At 33.5% G+C, this 19549-nt stretch overlaps 1 protein-coding gene across 4 annotated transcripts in view; it reads left to right on the top strand.

Annotated features, from left to right (window-relative positions):
• Positions 1 to 19549, top strand: part of BANK1 (B cell scaffold protein with ankyrin repeats 1) — a 321258-nt gene that overhangs the window by 106981 nt on the left and 194728 nt on the right. For all 4 annotated transcript variants that reach the window (XM_059923918.1, XM_059923919.1, XM_059923920.1 and 1 more), the window contains exon 6: positions 12185 to 12290. In XM_059923918.1, the coding sequence (XP_059779901.1) occupies positions 12185 to 12290 (106 nt within the window). The remainder of the gene's footprint in view (positions 1 to 12184; positions 12291 to 19549) is intronic.

Raw genomic sequence — 19549 nt, forward strand, 5'->3', positions numbered from 1 at the left:
TCATTTCCAACTCAAGTATTCCATAATTGTAAGCCAAGAGAAAAAAAGTACTTAGATTATGAATTATGACCTTTCTTATTTAGAGGACTGACATGCAAATACATGGGCTCTCCATGTAGCCTTTATTTCCATTTTATTTGTGCTTACTCTTAATTCTTCCCCCAGAGAAGAAGAAAGTGATTTGAGTTTCGTGTACCTTTGATTGGTTTTTTTTACTTGTTTTATATTTCTGATCAAAGATTTGTAATCAGACAAAGAACAGTCTAATAAGATGCAATCTTGAGATTTATTTCTGGATTCATTTTTCATATTGCTTGTGCTCCTAATTAGGATGGACCAATAAGAATAAGGCAAATCTATTGAAGCTTGTATTTTACTGATAAAACAAGCAACATTTCCTTTGTGCTGTGTCTCCTTTATGCTAGGTCAAGCAACAGTTAATGATGCCTGATTAGGATAGTTGAGACTTAATGATTATACTCACCACAGTTACAAATCATTGAATCAAACAGGAACACACAACTTAGTACACTCATCCATTTATTTAGAGAAAAACAAATAAATTAGTTAACTTTAACAGCAGATATAACAGCTTTTATGAGAAAAAAATAAATATTTCTGAGTGCGGAAATAGCCATTAACTTAGCCGTTGACATAACTATACTGTTGTTTCTCTACAATTCTTATCTTATAAGCCATCTCAGTCCATTTTCATAGTTATTGGTCCCATATGTTTTCATTTATGTTTAGCTACTGCTTAGAGTGTATTTTATTAATGATTTCTTAATTTATAGTTTCTGCTCACTTGATGGAAATAAATACTTCCTTCATTTTTTTATTTCTCCCAAACTGAAGCATCTCTCTTGCTTCTTACATTTCCCTCTCTTCCTGTTCCTGGGGCTGGCTTTGACTGCCCTTTGCGGAGGTTGTCTGTGTGCTGGTGTGAGTACTACGTATAACCACCCCCATCCAAGAGCAGCCTTGTGCTTTTACTATCCAGTTCTTTAGAGCATCCAGATCTTCAACCATAAGGAATATTTTTAAACAATCCTGAAAAGCAAAGCACAAGTCAAACACAGTTAACAATGCTCACTCCTAAGAAGGTAGGAACAAACCCCAAATCATCAATAACCCTTTGGAAATTAGAAGACTAAAAAACCTTGTGGCAAAATGTGTTTGTTTGCATTTTCTAAAAGTCATTATGCATTCTTGTGGGTCTCTTTACTAAATAGTATCAACAATAAGATAAAGAAATAAAGTGGAATAGAATTTGGGAAGTCTAAATTGTGTTTAGCATTCATGAAATGTGCTTGTACACTGAACTGTATCAAGACAAAGGACATGAAGTAAAGTAAATCTTTGACAAGTAAAATTCAATTTCTGAGAATTTATTATTTTTTTCCAAAGATCAGCCATTTAGTGTCATCAACCTTATTAAGTAGCAACACACAAATATATGTCAATTATGCTCAAGTCCCTTCCAACAAATCCAATGAACAATTTTCCATTCAATTTAACTTGACTTTTCAGCAGCAATTAACGCCATTGACCAAACTCACTTTCTTGATATAATCTTTTTCCTTAGCTTCTAGGAACACATATGTTCTTGGTTTTCTTCCTACATCCTTCACCTTTCCTCCTCAATATCCTCTGCAATCTCTTCTTTCTAGATCTAGAAAATAAAAATTTAAATCGATTCAGTTTTGGTTCTTCGATACCCTTCTTTTGTTGATAGACATTTCCTCTGCAGGTTATCTCATTGACCTATGAGGTATACTCCAAATGAGGATTTCCTTTAAGCCCATCTCTCACTGTTCTCTTAACTCATGAAATGCATCGTCATCAATCTAGTTTAAAAGCCAGAAACACAACTGTCTCCTCATACCTTGTACTCTCTTGCCCTATAAATTCAATCCATTACTAAGCCGTATCAGTTTTACTTACTAAATATTGCTCACTTCTCTCCACATCTCTCCAGTTCTGACACTTTAGTCTACATTTTCCTCTTGCCTACACTGCTAGGCTAGCCTCCTAACTGGTCCCCTACTGTAGGTTTTTGCACACACCCTAAAGTCCCTGGTCTGTGAGGTTATTTTAAAAAGAAAGACCTCAGCATGTAATTCTCCTGCTCAGATACTTCAATAGATTCCAGTTGTTTTATGGATTAAAAATCTTTAACATGAACAATATGACCTTGCTGTCACTGTCCCCTCTCTTTCTCCAGCTTAATCTTAATCCTCTGCCTCACCTCTGCATTCCAGGAATGCTGGTCTGCTTTACTTCCTGAACTTTTCCTTCCTAATCTCCTACCCCAGGGCCTTTATATGTGCTCCTCTCTCTAACTGAAACACTCTTCCTGTCCGCCTTCCCTAGCATGATCTTCATCTAATTAATTCTAACTCCAAGTTTTAATCCAGCATCTCTACCTCAGTGGAGCCTGCCCTGCTCCGTACTTCTCCCTGCATATCTCGTTGTGATACCAATTACATTCTAATTTGACATCTCTGTGTGTGATATTTCTCAAATTACCTCTCATTATCTGCCTCTCATTAGACTCCAGGGTCAATAAGGGCAGAGATGCTATCTATTTAGTTCCCCGTTTCATGTCCAGAACCAAGAACACTGCCAGACACATTGGCTGCTCAGTACGTATTTTGTTGGGTGAAAGCATATCACACATTAAGTTTCCCACCCAACCTCAAGTGATCCATCTGTCAGAGACCCTTGTTCCAACAGACACTGGCTTCCTGATAGCATAGGCACAGCCCTTTTGGAGAAGGTTATTGGGCTATTGGATAAAGCAGTGCTGCTTTTGACTGAAGTAGAAAGAGCTGGGCAAAGAAGGGAAGGACAACAAAAGAAAAAAAAACAAACGAATATAAAACGATGAGACTAATTCTGTTGTCTGTCTTGGAAACTAGCATCTAAAACAACCCAAAAGAATAATTTCCAAAAATTTTCAGAAAATCATTGCATCATTTAGAGAAGGCTTCTTTGAATATGCTAGTACACTATTTGTTTTAAAACTGCCTTATTTTATTACATATTAACAGTAAGTTGTTACAAAATAGTTGTTAGAGGGAGGTAAGGGTAAGAAAAGACATGCTTCTTATGGTTGCTCTATCTAATGCCTGCCATAGAAAAGCTTTGCTTTTTGTTTGTTTGTCTGTTTGTTTCATCATTAATGTCATTAAATATCTCCATTAAAGAGTCTGTTCAAGTTTGGTCAAATTAAATTTTTGAGACTTTTTGACATTTTGTGAGGGGGGTGCAGGTGGGGTCCAGTTGAAAATTTCAGCACAGTCAAGCTTCAGTCAGTGGTCTAGAAGAGTGTTTTGCTTTTTTTTAACTTTTATCAATTGCCTTTGCATAATTATGATGTTTATGCATTTTGCATTGTTGATGGAGATGGCAGAAACTGCTAATTGTTCCCTAGTATTTCTTTTTCCTTTCTTACATGGCGATATAACTTTTATCTGGGCACATGACCACCCAGGTAATTATTGCACTTCCTGACTCCCTTGCAGCTAGGTGTAGTCATATAACTAACTAATAGCCAATGGCATGCCAGTGGAAGTGATTTGTACAAATTTCTGATCATGTCCTTAAAAGAAGGGCGCAGTCATGCTCTCCCCCTCACTGACTTTTTCCTTTGACTGGCTGCAGTGCTAACAAGGGAATGATGGATGAACCATCCAGAACCATGAAAATGGTATATACTGGTAAAACAAAATAGAGCCTGGATCCCGTGATCAGGGAGCCATGACGTCAGCCCTGAACTGCCTCATTCCAGATTTTTATGTTAAAGAGAAATGGGCATCTGTCTTTCTTAAGCCTCTGGCATTTTGCATTCCTGTATTACAATATAAAACCTACATTCTAACTGGTTTTAAAGATGTGTTACTTAATTTAAAAACTTAGAAAGAAAAAACAAACTAAATTATTTGTTCAGTCAGTGCAAAGGCTAGTTTGGGGAGTGATTCTCCTCATGAATAGATATGCACTTTTCTAAATCACAATGATTACATTTCGTGAGTTATATCTGAGGGCTCACATCAAAGTATTCTGAGAAAAGGGAATTAAGATTTACTGGCGATTTTACATATTTACTCATTTAAACTCCTAAGTAATTCTGTCAGGTAAGTATTATTAAGGTCCACAGCTAATGATTCCTGAGCAGGCATGTCAACACAGGTTTCTCAGATCTCAAAACATATTTTCTTCCTGTTATAATTATTTTCAAGTTGTTTAAAGAGATTCTACAACTATATGAATACCTAATCAATAATAAATATAAACTATTTGAAGGAAGTGTTAAATTGCATTGCTTTATATTCTTACATTTATTTTTGCAAATGTAGTCACAGACATGTTGAAATTCTAAGAAATGACTCACTCAAAACTTAGAAAAATTAATTTGACAAAGGAAAATATCCCTTTTATCTTAGCCCAATTTACTTACTTAGATTATTCTTTTACATTAACTGCTTGGAGTTGAATACTCATAAAGTAAAAAACAAAGGCTTTTTGTAACCCTAGAAAGTATTTGCTCTGCTCTCTGACCTATCATTCTCTTTACAAGCTGCAGGAGAAAATTGTGTTTAAGATAGGTTATGTAAACTATATATAAAATTCTCCTTTAAATGGCTATTTTGGCTCGCTTTCATAGCACACATTATGAACAATGGAACAAATGAAGTTATTTTCTTATTTTTCTTTTACTGGTGAAACTTAAACAAGCATAGCAATTCATTATAATAAGAAAAACAAGATGTTTTTAGCTCAACCATTGGCTTTCCTTTTAGATACCTGAAGGTAAAGAGTAAAATGCTATTTGATGGATTTTTGTCTCCTATTACGAACATTTCACAACCCTCCTGTGGTTATTTCACTGAAATCATTTCTCTTGTTAATCAAGATTCTTTACTATTATTGTATTTCTCTACCAGATTAAAAAAATAACTTAGTATTCTGTGGTCATCCCTATAGGTTTCTTCACCCAACATCAATATTTAAAAGCCCTTTTCCTTGCCTCATTCTACTATTGAAGCTGAGAAAGCCAGATTATCACAACATTTTTAACCACCTGTGCAGCTAGAGATGGTCATGTGAGACAGTTTTAGACAGTGAGACCATGGGGACATCTTTAGAGCTGTGGCTCACAATAGCCACCTTCCCCCATTTTCCCTCCATCTATGCCCCTTTTCTCCCTCTTTTGGCTAAATATGAATATGATGTTTGGAACTACAGTGTCCATTTTGAAACCATGGGACCACAATTTATTCTTTATTTTACTTAAATTCTATTTCAGATTTTATTCTTTCCTCCATGACTAGAAAGTAGTATTGTGAAACGTAGTGTGTTTAGAATGTGAAGCCATAAGTTAAGATCTACTACTTATCAGCTCTGCAATTTTGGCTGTAACTGATTTTTTGTACCATGATTATAACATCTAAAAAAATAGGCATTTAAAAAAATCTACCATTCAGGAATGTTGTAAGAGATAAACTATATAAAACCTAACACATTATAAGTGCTTAACATGTGATAGTTATTATTATTACTTAAGATTCTTTGAGTCTATTTCATTGTATACATTTATCCTACACCTAAGATATACACCCTTTCACATCACCCCATGCATCTTAAATATCTCCCAACTGCTTACATTACAGTGCTCTAAAATCCTTTTAAGGACAATCTCTCGATGCTGTCATGCTCAAAAGGTGTCCACACCCCTCATCCAAGAAAGAGCAAATCAAACTTTGAAGGAGTGCTCCTATGTAAACAGCTATTCACCTCAAGGAATTCAGCTTTGTGTAATGAATATCTTCTGTTTTTTTTCTGGTTTGTTTGTATTTAATTAGACTTTTAATTACTAGAAATTTCAGATTCACATGTATTTGTGAAATTTGTAGAAATAATAGAGAGAGATTGTACATTCGGTAGTACGTTTTTACAAGGAATTTGTCCATTTCATCTAACGTGTCGAATTTATGTGTTTGGGGTTGTTCATAGTACTCCCTTATTATCCTTTTGATGTCTGCAGGGTCTCTAGTGGTATCTTTTATTTCATTCATGAGATTTGTCATTTGTATGTTCTCTCTTTTTTCTTTGTTAGTCTTTCTGGAAGTTTGTCAATTTTATTGATCTTTCAAAAAAATCAACTCTTTGTTATATTGATTTTTTCCTATTTTAATATTTTCAAGTTAATTGATTTCTACACTGTATTTATTATTTTCTTCGTTCTGCTTGCTTAGAATTTATTGTAATATTTTTCTAGATTCTTGAAGTGCAAGCCTAGATAATTGGTTTGAGAATTTTTTCTTTTTTAATATATGTATTTTGTGCTATAAAATTTTCTCTCAGCCCTGCTTCAGCTGTGTTTCACAAATTTTTATATGTTATATTTCACTTTCATTGAGTTTAATCTATTTTTTCATTTCCCATGAGATTTATTCTTTGATTCTGGATTATTTAGAAGTATTGTTTGCCATCCAAATGTTTGGAGACTTTCCCATTATCTTTACGTTATGGATTTCTACTTTGATTTCATGTAGTCAGAAAACATTTATGATTTAAATTATTTTATAAATTTATTTATTTATTTTTGGCTGTGTTGGGTCTTCGTTTCTGTGCGAGGGCCTTCTCCAGCTGTGGTGAGCGGAGGCCACTCTTCATCGCGGTGCGTGGGCCTCTCACTGTCGTGGCCTCTCTCGTTGCGGAGCACAGGCTCCAGACGCGCAGGCTCAGTAGTTGTGGCTCACGGGCCTAGTTGCTCCGCGGCATGTGGGATCCTCCCAGACCAGGGCTCGAACCCATGTCCTCTGCACTGGCAGGCAGACTCCCAACCACTGCGCCACCAGGGAAGCCCTGATTTAAATTATTTTAAATTTGTTGAGATTTGTTTATATCCCAGGAGATGCTCTATTATCATTTATGTTCCACAGGCACTTGAAGAGAATGTGTATTCTGCTACTGTTGGATGGAATGTTCTAAAAATGTTGTTTAGTTCCTTGTTGGTTAGATCACTGGATGATAGTGTATTGAGTTTGTTGAGTTTTTCTATACTCTTGCTGATTTTCTGTCCATGTGTTCTATCCATTTTTGAAAGACATATTTATGTCTCCAACTGTAGTTATAAATTTGTCTATTTCTCCTATCAGTTCTGTCAGTTTTTACCTCACATATTTTTGCAGCTTTGGTGCATACACATTTAGGATTATTATGTCTTCTTGGTGGATTGATCCTTTTATCAGTATATAATGTCTCTTTCTGTTTTTGGTAACCTTATTTGCTACAATGTCTACTTTATCTAAAATTTATATAGCTACTCATGCTTTCCTTTGTAATGATTCCATGATATATATATATATATATATATATATATATATTTTTTTTTTTTTTTTTTTATCCTTTCACTTTTATCTGTCCATACTGGTGATTTGAAGTCAGTTTCTTAAAGAGAGCATGTAACTAGATCATGTTTTTTAATCCACTCTACAAATCGCTGTCTTAATTGATATGTTTAGACCATTTACATTTAATGTAATAATTGGTATGTTAGGGCTTTAGTCTGCCATTTTATTTTTTGGTTTTAGTTTGCTCTCTGCTTTTTATTTATCTGGGGTTTTTCTTGCCTTACTGTGTCTTACTTAAAATTTTTTTTAAGATTTCTATTTTGATTTTTCTCTTGTGTTTTGAGTACATCTCTGCACATCTCTTTTAGTGGTTGCTCTAGACAGTGTTATATATTCATAACATGTCACAGTCTACCTATGTCCTCATTTTACCTGTTTGGGTGAAGTATTGAAATCTCATCTCCCTTTCTTTCCCTCTACCCCTACCCCATTTATGATATAAATGCCTTAGATATTCCATCTACATACATTTAGAACCACATCAGACAGTATTTTAGTTTTTGCTTCAAACACCAAACATAATTTAGAAAACTCAAGAGGAGGAGGAAAGCCTATTGTACTTACCTATTTTTTTAATTTACTGTGTTCTTTCTTCCTTACCCCTGTTCCACGATTCTTTTTTTTATCATACCCTTACTGTTTAGAGAACTTGTTTATTCCTTGTTTCAGGGTATATCCGCTGGCAACAAATTTCCTAAGTTTCCCTTCATCTGAGAATGTCCTAATTTCCCCTTCATTACTGAAGGATGTTTTTGCTAGGCATAAGACTCTTGGTTGAGACTTCTTTTTCTTTTAGCACTTGACAAATACTGTGCCTCTTCTTTCCTACATCTATGGTTACTACTATGTTTCTAATTGTTTTTACCCTGTAAGTAAGGTTTTGTTTCTCTCTCCCTTATTTCAGATTTTTTTCTTTGTCCTTAATTGTTGAAGTAACTTATGATGTCTCTCAGCATGTAATTCTTTGGGTTTAACCTGTTTGTGGTTTGCTCAGTTTCTTGAATCTGTATGTCTGTCTCTTGCTAAATTCAGGATGTCTTCAGTCATTATTTCTTTGTGTACTTTTTCATCCCTACCCACTTTCTCCTCTCCTCCTGGGACTCTAAATTACATGGATGTTAAATTTTTTGTTATACTCTCACAAGTGTACCTCACACTCTATTTATTTTTCTCAGTCTATTTTCTCTCTGTTGTACAGGTTGAGTATTTTTTATTTTTCTAGCTTTAAGTTTACTGATTCTGTCCTCTATCCTTTCCATTCTGCTGTTGAGCCCATCCACTGAGGTGTTATTTTGATTATTACATTTTTCAGTTCTAAAATTTCAAATTGGTTATTTTTTATACCTTCTATTTCCTTGTTGAGGCTTTCTTTTTCCTTGCTGAGACCTTCTATTTTTTATTTATTTATTTCAAGAATGAGTGTTATTGCTTGTTGAAACATTTTTATCATGGCTGTTTTAAAATCTTTGCCAGATAATTACAAAATTCTTCTCATCTGGTGTTGGCATTTATTGATTGTCTCTTTTCATTCAGTTAAGAGATCTTTCTGATTCTTGTTTCTTGTATGGTAATTGATTTTCTATTGAAATCTGACCATTTCCATTGTATTTAAGGAGAAGAAAAGGAGAAAGTGTAACTCTTCCATCTTCCCAGAAGTAAAAGTCCATAATTCTAATATCTTTTAAAATAGATATTTTATATATTTTTCTCTTTTAGGAAGAAATACTCATTATAATAAAGTTGCTTATAGAAATAAGTATATATGTATATAACATCTTCATATTCAAATAGAATTGTGATCTATAGATATATATGCAAATTACTTTTTAAGTACATTCATCAATCCCACATTCCATCACAGAGCACTGAAAAAATTCCCTTGGAAAAAGTCATATGTTTACTTCATTATTTTATAATTATTCTTCTGTCTATTTAATTTTTTTGTCTATTTTGTATATTAGTTTTTCTGCTTTCTTTTTCTCATATTCTTGATAAATAGAGATCTATGTGTGCATGCTTATGTATATATGTTTATATTATTTATGTATGTTTAATTTTTCCTAAAACCAAACACTATTGTCAATATAATTTTATCATTTTATTCTGCTCTTATTTTCATATCAAGTTGCTCATTTATAACTAATGTCTTAGGTTGGTTGTGAATTTTGCTGAACAAATATTAAACTACTCCATTTTAATTTTTCTGCTTGGAGAACAGTTGTGCCAGCCTCATCAAGTATTCTTAGGGTTGCACAATTTATTTTAAGGAGAGAAAAATTTATGGCATTTTCCAATTTCGATGCCAGTGTTTAGAAATGATGCCTATTTTCATCCTTGAAATTTAAAAAGAAGCATAACTACTCAAATCAGGTTTTCTAGTTAGGGTATCTTCTGGTGAGAAATTCTTTGGGGATTATGTTAGTAACCATTTCTGTGATTTTTCCCACCTTTGTTTTGTGTTCTATACAGTTTATTTATATGCAAGTATAATACTAGTAGCATGATTATGAAATTGAAAACAGAAGTGATTCAGCTAGTTATCATAGGCTAGAATATTAAAGGGTATCTGCACTCTTTCTTAATTAATTAAATATCCTTTTCTGCATAGTGAGAGCTTTTGTTCTGATTCTAAGAACGCTGCTACTTCATTTTAAAAGTTCAATGATACAAGCTGTAGCATTTCTCACATTAAAGTGTCATAGTGCCTCTGTGTGAGAAATTGTACTTCTAAGATTCCTCCTGGGAACTCATGCTCTTTTGAATTCTCTATGTCTCAGAATTTCCGAGCTGAAGGAACCCCAGAGGTTGTCTTATGCCTAACTTATACAAGAGTGTAGTAACTCTATGACACACTAATCTCTACTCATTAAATCTTGTACACTTTGGGGAAGAAATAGTAAGTTTATCTCTTTATTTAAAAATGTCAAGGACGAGATAATAGCCTATGCAGAACTCTCATGGCCATTGACACAAGTTTTTAAGAAACTATAAACTAATGTTAGGGTTTTTATAACTTCTTAATTCCTTTTATCAAGTCCTATAGCTAAAACATATTCTTTTTGAGCTTTAGCATAAAGAATGTGCAAATATATTGCCAGTAATGTTTTGCCCCACCGTTCCTATCAAAGACTTCCTGAAAAGACTGAGTAATAATTACTCTAATATAAAGTTTTCACAACATTATTTACAGAATAGGTCCCGCTCAATAGCAGTATTCAACCACATAAGCAGTCATAGTTATACTGATACTTAAATAAGCTTAATTTACTCCACATAACAAACATATCCATGTTACGTATTGTAGGCCTTAAATAACTCCTTGTTGCTTGATGAATTAAAATCTTTTTGTCAGACATACAAGGCACTTTTTGAAATGTCCACTTCCTCTCTCTCATTCTTCTGCAGTCTTATGGAAGTTCCTGAAATCCTTAACCAGGTCATGCTCCGTGACACCTCCCTGACTATATGCAATTTGTGCCTTTAGTCCAGAGCTCCTTATTTGCATAGCAATCTCTACTTAGGTCATCTCCTCCATAGAGCCTTTCCTGACCGTTTCTTCCTCTGTGGAATTGAGCCACTTCCCTTTTTGTCTGCTGTGTACCTGACCCATAGAGATTTTGTATAATAGTACCTAGAACTCAGTTCATTGCCCAAAAACAATAACAAGTCCCTGAATGTCTTGATGGCAGAGCTTGTTGTCTCATCTCCCCTCCATCTGCTTTTTTTTTTTTTTTTAATAAATGATCCAGAGCAAAGGGCTTCACATAGTTCATAGCATTAAGTCGGTTAATGTTGGGTTTTGCTTTGCATTCCATAGCTATAGGTTAAGAAAAAGACTTTCATCCTTTCTCTCCACTTCTAGGTAGGACTTTTAGAAAATCCAGACAGGCCTGAACCACTTTATTATTTGAGGTGCCCAGATTATTGATAAATGAAGAAAGAGAGTAACATCTTTTTTTTTTTTTAATCCAGTCATTTAATTTCTGTGACTCCATATTGGCAATATGTATAATTTATTTGGAAATCATTTCAAACGTCTCTATTGGACACTTTCGTTCCACAGTTCTCTCTCCACCCCATGGCTTTGTTGATTGGCCCACTTCCTCAGCTTTAATCAACTATGTCGCACATCGATTTGGTCCCAGTCATTGCTTCACAAAACTCAGTTCAAAAGAGCGGTGACCTTTGCAATAGGTTATGTCATTGGTAGTAGAACACTTGGATTCTGCATGGCTCCTCCCAAAATGTTCAGATTAGGGAAATAAAATTGATATATAGTTATTTTATATTTAAAGGGGAAAAATAGGCCAAGATGAATATTCTCCCTCACTTTGACACAGAAATAAAATAATCTATTTAAGACTATTCCATTGTTAACCCTTAAGGTGAAGAATCAGACTCATCATTTTATTATTTCATTTATTAAAATGTAACATGTATTTTAACAGAATTTATTATTGAAACAAATTTCAGTGTTATCATTGACCTCCTGTTATGCTCTTCTAAAATTAGTGAGTATTTAAGTACATTAACTCATCCAAAAGCAAAGACTTATTTCTTGCATCCGTTCTTCAGTTATTCTAATAATTGGCTTTTAGGCAAGTCCCTAATGTTTTATATTAGTCTTTAAAAAAAAGGTGTAAGTATTATTAAAGATTACCCAGTATTTACTCCAGTCAATAATTTTCTATTATATTACACTTAGATGAGTTTCTCTGTATATAACTGAACTAAGAAAAAATTTCCTTTTCATTTGAAAACAGAATGACATTGACGAACTTGATCATATTCTCACATCAACATTCAAACAGGAGATACCATATTATGAGTTCCGATCACTCCAAACTGAAATCTACCCTCAAAAAGGATGTGAGTATTTTCCAAATGCATCAGTTATTCTATTTGTCACATTTCAGTGTATATAACTACTTAATAAATATTATAGCAAAGGATATAGCATTGCTGATGAAATGTTTTGACAATTCCCATCCCCTCGTGAGAGAAGTGGTTTTTATTCTAAGGAAATATTTGGATAATGTGTGATGAAAATTGTTCATCATAGCATTATTTATCATTACCAAAAATGGAAATAACTTCCAAAGATAGGTAACTGATCAAATAAATTTTGGTGCATCTGTTAATGCAACTGTCATAAACAAATTTTATCATAAATTGATTTGCTGGCTGGAGTGATGCTTTGATATATACTTAATCGAATAAAAGCAGGGTATATAGCAGTAGATAGAGTGTGATCCTCTGTTTGAAAAAGTACATATGTTTAATAGCATATGTTTATATATATGTATATATATACATATATATAAATTGATGGTCTGGACAGATATGCATTTGCTAAAAGTTATGTTTGGGTTGTGCAATTTCAGAGATTACATTTTTTCAGTTTGCTTTATCTGTGTTTTGTACAATGACTACATATTATTTTTATCATATAAATATATATATACATATATAAAGAAAAGCATATATAGGAGATACTATAAAAAAATCATACTTCTAAATGTTATCACGAGCTCAGTAGCATACTTTCTATATTAGTTTGTTCCTGCGTAGTTGGTTGACACATTGTTTATAATATGTTTATATGCCCAGTATGTGCCAAACACTATGATGGAGATGTAATGGTGAGTAAGACAGGCATGGAGCAAAAGGATATTAGAGGTCTCCTGTAGGCATACTGTAGGACTAATGAGCAGAGATTTTTTTCTGTATATTTTCTGTGCTATTTGAAGCAGTTTTATCATCAGGCTGGCAGGCCTGAGGGAAGCGGGAAGAAAAGAATAGGAGCCTTAAGGCACAGTCGACTGTGATTCACCCAGATGTGCTAGAACCTGCATTATGTATGGTGAGGTTACATTATGGGGAAAGGTCAATGGTAGGCTAGTTTTGAATAATAATTTGTGATAGTAGTGCAAACTTATTTTTATTTCCCATATACATTTTAACAACACAATTCACTTACAAAGGTTAGACATTAGGTTGGGATAGAAAAGGAACATGACATGATCTCTCACTTAAGACACTCATCATTTAACTGGAGAAACAAGATAATATATATGTAATAATAGAAAGAAACAAGGTGCTACACTTCATGGAATTCATTATACTGCCAAAAGAATTTTAGAGAAAAGCTGGATTATTCTTCAGGATATGCTTCCTAAAGGAAGTGGGATTTTACCTAGGTCTTGAATTATGTGTCTCAGTGAGAAAAGAGAAAGGAAACAGGAATTCTAAGGAAGAGAAAGTGTATCCAAAGGTATGAAGATGGAATTATTACACAACTTTACAAATTCCCTCAGCATTATATTTGTTTAGGGTTGTGGAACGAGAATTGAGGGGTTGGAGAGGAGAGGATGGCTGTGGTCTCTCATTTTATAGATAAAGAATTCAAGGTGGGTTTGAAAGTGCTTCTCAGTGTCTCATTTAGGTTGTAGGATATGAATTTTAGAGTTGGAAAGGATGGAATAGACTTGGTCCTTTATTTTTATAGAAAAAGAATTCTGGATTGGTTAAATTGGAGCACCTGATCATGTGGATCTGATTCAATAGGTATGGGGTACAGTCAAGCTTCTGCTTTTGAAACAAGCTTCCAGGTAAAGCTGATGCCATTAGTCCTCAGACCTTTCACTGAGCATCAAGGGTTTAGAGCAGTGGTTCTCAAACTTGGTGCATATTATAATTAGCTGCAGAGCCTTGAGAATATCCCATGCCTAAGCCACACCCCCCAAATTAATGAAGAATCTGGGAGTGGGTTCCAGCTATCAGTACTTTTTAAAGTTTCCCAGATGATTCCAGTGGGCAGCCAAGTTTATCGATCCCTAATGGCTTCATATTACTCTCTCTTTACAAAGGTTAGAAAGTTAATAGCATATGAAAATTTTGAACCATTCTTAGAATGTAATGATTATTCTGTATTTGAAAAAATATTTTTATAAAAAATTGCGTTTTTAAAAAGAAGCTAAAAATGGAAAGTTCAATATAATCTAGGTAATTCATTCAGAAACCATATTGCTGGCTATTGCTAGATGGCAGATGCTATTAAACCCATAACAAGCAAATAACATAACATTAGGTTCTAATTCGTAGTGGAAGTGCAAAATAACATAATACAAATTACATAATAAAATATGCAAGATAGACATGAATATGGCTGAACTCATGTTTCGCTTGCCTCCTTGGCCCTATAATCTTAGATCATTGTCAGCCTCAGAATATCTGGTCTTTAAGACCTTGCACCTATATTTTCATAATGTTTAAGTTGAATTGATGATAAGATTTGAGAAGCCTTTATACATAAAGTGGAATTAATGGTAGGTTGTTGAAGAACTTCTCTAGAAACACCACTAGAGATATTCTGAGAGGTAAATTCAGCAAACAATGAATTGGGTGTATTTCCGAATGTCTATCTCTGGAGACAGTTCTCCAATTATTTGGTGAAATGTTTCATTTATTAAACATTTATTTATTACTCTATATTTTAGCTGAAATAAATTGGAGGTTAGGACATTGTGAGGGGAAATAATCATAAGGAACTGACAGAGCATACTTGAGTATTGACCTATCCTAAGGAGGAGACATGGAACTACCCACAGATACCTATGGTTCTTTAAAAATATGAAATTAAATGCTATGTTAATCAAAACTATTTATCTTATTATTATTCCACCCTCTTTTCTTTTCCAAGTTGATTCTGGTAAATTCTGGATTTAGTCCCTGTCACTTCATTTATAATAAGTAAATTGCTATTCTGTGCCACTATGTCTTGGTCATTTTCACTTCTGTCTAGCCAATAAACTTCCTCATTTACTTTTTTTCCCTTAGTCAGGCAAAGTTGAGGGGGGTGGGAGTGTTGCAGAGATAAGATAGAAAGTGTGCAGGAAATCAAATCTGCTTTAATGTTCTCTTACCCTGTAATGCTTCATTATTGAATTAAAAATACCATTTTCCATTGATAAGAATTTTCCACTGAAAAAGTTCTCCCTGGAAGTAGAATATAATAAAAGGTTTCCAAATGAACTTGATATATTAATGCAATTGTATCATACATGCATTTTGAACATAACAGAGAAATAATTCATAATAACTTTCTAGTGTGTGAATCATCAGGGCTTCTGAAATCAATATAGGAGATCATAACAGACAATGTTTCTGATATGTAAGATACTAGAATAGAAAATATCAGAGTGCATCCCTTAAAATAAGAGTATCACTGTGAGCAGCTTCCCTTTTGGTTGTAGTTGTCTGTATACACACACACGGTCTGAGCCACCATGAAATCAGTTTGAATGACTTGACTTGGTGTAGTAGTGAGGTAGAACAGCACACCTGGACTAACACAGTTGCTTTAGTCCTTCTGTAGCTCTCCCCTACCCTGAGTTTCAAGCCATATTCCAGAGTCTTATAAGTCTTAAACTGCAGCAGGTATGTGAATTTCCCTAACTTCTCTTCTGAACCCTTTCAAAGGCTGGGTAATGCTGAGGATCTCTTGTTATTGATAGGAAAAAATAAGTAGTATAGCTTGTTTTTAAAAGTGGCTGGAGTTGCAGGTTAAATCTCTGGAAGTAGCAGTCTGGGGAAAAGGAAACTAGGTTACTTTGAGGCAGATCATGTACCTTCACCTAGAAAGGAGAATGGTTTAATAAAGCCCATGCCAGTTTCTAGAAAAGCATGTCAAAATGTTTAACCATTTACAAAAGGTAGTAATATCTTAATCTGAAACAGGGCAGCGTATGATCACCAGCGACATGTGGAAATATTAATTCAGTATATTATCTCCTAAAATGTCTGTGAAATGAGGAGCATGTAAGTGGATATTCAGTACACATGTAGTAGTCACTGTGGCCCTAGGATTTATCTTGGACTTGTAATATCTTTAGGTTCACAGAAAATAGCTCATTTGCTATCTGAGTAGAGGAGAACTGAATGTCACTGAGTTGTTTCTTTTTATATCATCAAATAATTTAAACATGCAGAAAAATACAGAAAATAATATAAAAAACACCTGTACCTGTCATTTAGGATTGCCAGATCTTAACATTTTGTCACATTTGCTTCAGATCTTTTTTTATAAGAAGCAAAATTCTACAGATATAGTCGAATATCTCTGTTTCCCTTTGTGATTCCATACACTTGAAAAGTAACCATTACTTTAATTAAACTTCTTGATGACCATTCCCTTGCAGTTCTTCATTCTTTTACTACATACATTTGTTTCCTTAATTCATATACAGTCATGTGCAATTTTGTAGATTTTGTGTAAACGATAATCACACTTTTTCTTCAATGTACTATTTTTGCCCAGTATTAATTTTTTTTATATTTATACATGTCTTTATGTAGATCTAGGTCATTCATTTGAAATATTCTATAACATTGAATTGTTTGACTATACCACAGTATGTATCTGTTCTCCATTATTACCCATTATTATTAATGGGTAATAATGGTTTCAAATGTTTTATTGTTGCAATTAATTCTATGATGAACATTCTTGCATATGGATTCCTATGCATATATGTTATAATTCCTCAGGAGATACAATTACCAATAGAATTTCTGAGTTAAACAGGTATGTACTTATTCTGTAGTGCTAGATATTTTCAAATTTCTGTGAAAAATACTTTTACTAATTTATAAATAATTCTACCAGCAGTATTGTGCCATTGTTCCATATCTTTTCTATGTTAAGAATTGTGAGTTAAATATATTTTTTGCAATCTAACAGGTGTGAAGTGGTATCTCACTTTTTAATTGACATTGTCATTACAGATATAGTTGAGCATTTTTCCTCTGTTTATTTACATTTCATTTTTCCTCAGTGAATTTACATTTAATAGTCTTCATTTATTTATGTTGGTTATTGTTTTCTTACTGAATTTTGGGAGATTTCTCTTTCTCTCTTCGTGTATGTGTATATATATATATATATATATATATATATTCTGGATAGTAACATTTGTCAGTTTTATACATTGCAAATGTCTATTTAATTGATGGCTTGTCTTTTAATTTATATGTTATATTATGAAGCATATAATTAAATTCATCATAAAACTTGGTATCAGAGCTGATCCCCACCTCATTCTTGAAATTATTTGTGCTCTCCTTATTCCTTTTTTGCTCTCCTTATTCCTTTAGTTGTCCTAAAGTTTAGTTGTCCTTTAGTTGTCCTATATTTAGGATCAATTTGTCAGATTCCATGAAATACTCTAATAAAATTGAAAGAACATTGTAGATTAATTTAGTAAAAACTGTCATTTTTATTATACTTAACTCTCTCTGTCGTAAGCATGATACTTTATTTATTTGGGTTTTTTTACATCTTTCCAAAAAATATATTTTTTGAAATTCTTAAAAACCTTTGTTAGATTTATTTCTGTTTATTTCATGGTTTTGTTAACATCAAAAATATTATTTTAAAATTATTTGTGACTACTCCTTTTCTTGATACCTATGGGATTGAGCCAGGGATCTTCTAAATGTAACATTGTTCTACATGGAAAGAAAAGTTTTTGAAAATGAGGAGTTACTAATCTTATTCCCTGAAACGAAAATTAGGAACAGATGGAAGCTATATCAAGGATATTTTACAAACAAAATTTTTCAATGTCTTCCCAAAATATGAATTTCACAATGCATGAAGTTGTATGGACCTTTCTAGTTTTCATTTTAAACCACTGGAGAAGAAAATTGGGGCAATGAAGAAATCAATGCAAAAGAAAAGAAATGGTGAAGATTATTTCACATTCTGACATGAGAAGTAATAGATGATCGGAAAAAATGTAGTCATGTAAATTCACTTCAAATTAGTAACAAACGCATCACTGTTGGGTAAATACACAAAATTAGGAACAGATTTACACATAACACATTATCAAAACTTGTAGAGCTTGAGTGAATTGGAGCTTTGGCATGTAAATTGATTGTAAAATGATGGATTCTTCCACTTCATTTTTTTTGATAACACAACCTACCAGTACAGATTTTCACATATCCTACCAAGGATATTTTTAGCATATTTTCAAGTTAATTTTATGAATTGATGGTTTAATTTGTATCAAATAATAATAAAATTAAACAACCACTTTGAATTCTGCAAAATGAGTTTTTACTTGATTAACCAAAAAAAAAAAAAAAGAAAGAAAAAAAACATTTTTTTCAGTATTATACTGCTATTATTCACTTTTACAGTGTTCCTTCAAGGAGTCTGTATTTCTCCAGATGTGATGTTTGAAAATGAGTGCTTATAAACATGACTATGGTTTAAGGATGTAAGTAAAAATTAGGAACAAAGGAAGAAGGGAGGTGGGGGGAAAGGAAGAAAAATTTATGTTGGGGCTAGAACTTGGCCTTCTCCATACTTGAGTTATTCCCCAGACCAGGAAGCACCTCTGACCTTGAGTCTACTGGGAACATAGGGAAGACAGAACAATATGTCTTGCAAGAATCAAAGAAACTTCCCTGGTCTCAGGCTACATTGTAACACTGTAGAGATAGGCCATGTGCCATCCTGAGTCCAACAGGCATTGAGGCCAACCCTTCACCACTTTGACCAATGAGTGGTTAACCATCTCCAACTCTCAACAACATTCATAATTCGTTTCGCATTCTGCTCATTGCCATCACTGTAACATCACATAATTGTGTTGTTACAATAAGGGAACAGGTGTGTCATAATTGAGGACTCTGTAGTTATAGATGAAGAAGGTGAGTCTGCAAATGTAATATTTTCTCTCAATTAAGAAAACTTTGATCAAAAAGATTCTGTTAAGCAGTCTTATTTATTCATTTATATTACAAGTGTAAGCAAAGTGTCAGACACTCTTCTAGGCACTCCAGACACAGGAGACCATTATAGAAAAATCTGTTTTTATGGAGTTTTATTTTAGTGAGGGCAGCAGAAAAACAATAACAAAATAAGCAGTTTTATTTCAAAAGGGATACTGGTAATGACAAAAATACAGTAAAGTGAGAGTATAGGGAGTTGGGAGGTGACGAAAAGTCATGCAAAGATTTTTAAATGGTTTGGTATCATCTAATTTACATTTTAAAAGATCGTTGCTATAGAGAACAGATTACAGGTGTATAAGAATGGAAGCAGAGAAACCAGA

The sequence above is a fragment of the Balaenoptera ricei genome, chromosome 5 (assembly GCF_028023285.1).
Source record: "Balaenoptera ricei isolate mBalRic1 chromosome 5, mBalRic1.hap2, whole genome shotgun sequence".
In the NCBI taxonomy this organism is placed as follows: domain Eukaryota; kingdom Metazoa; phylum Chordata; class Mammalia; order Artiodactyla; family Balaenopteridae; genus Balaenoptera; species Balaenoptera ricei.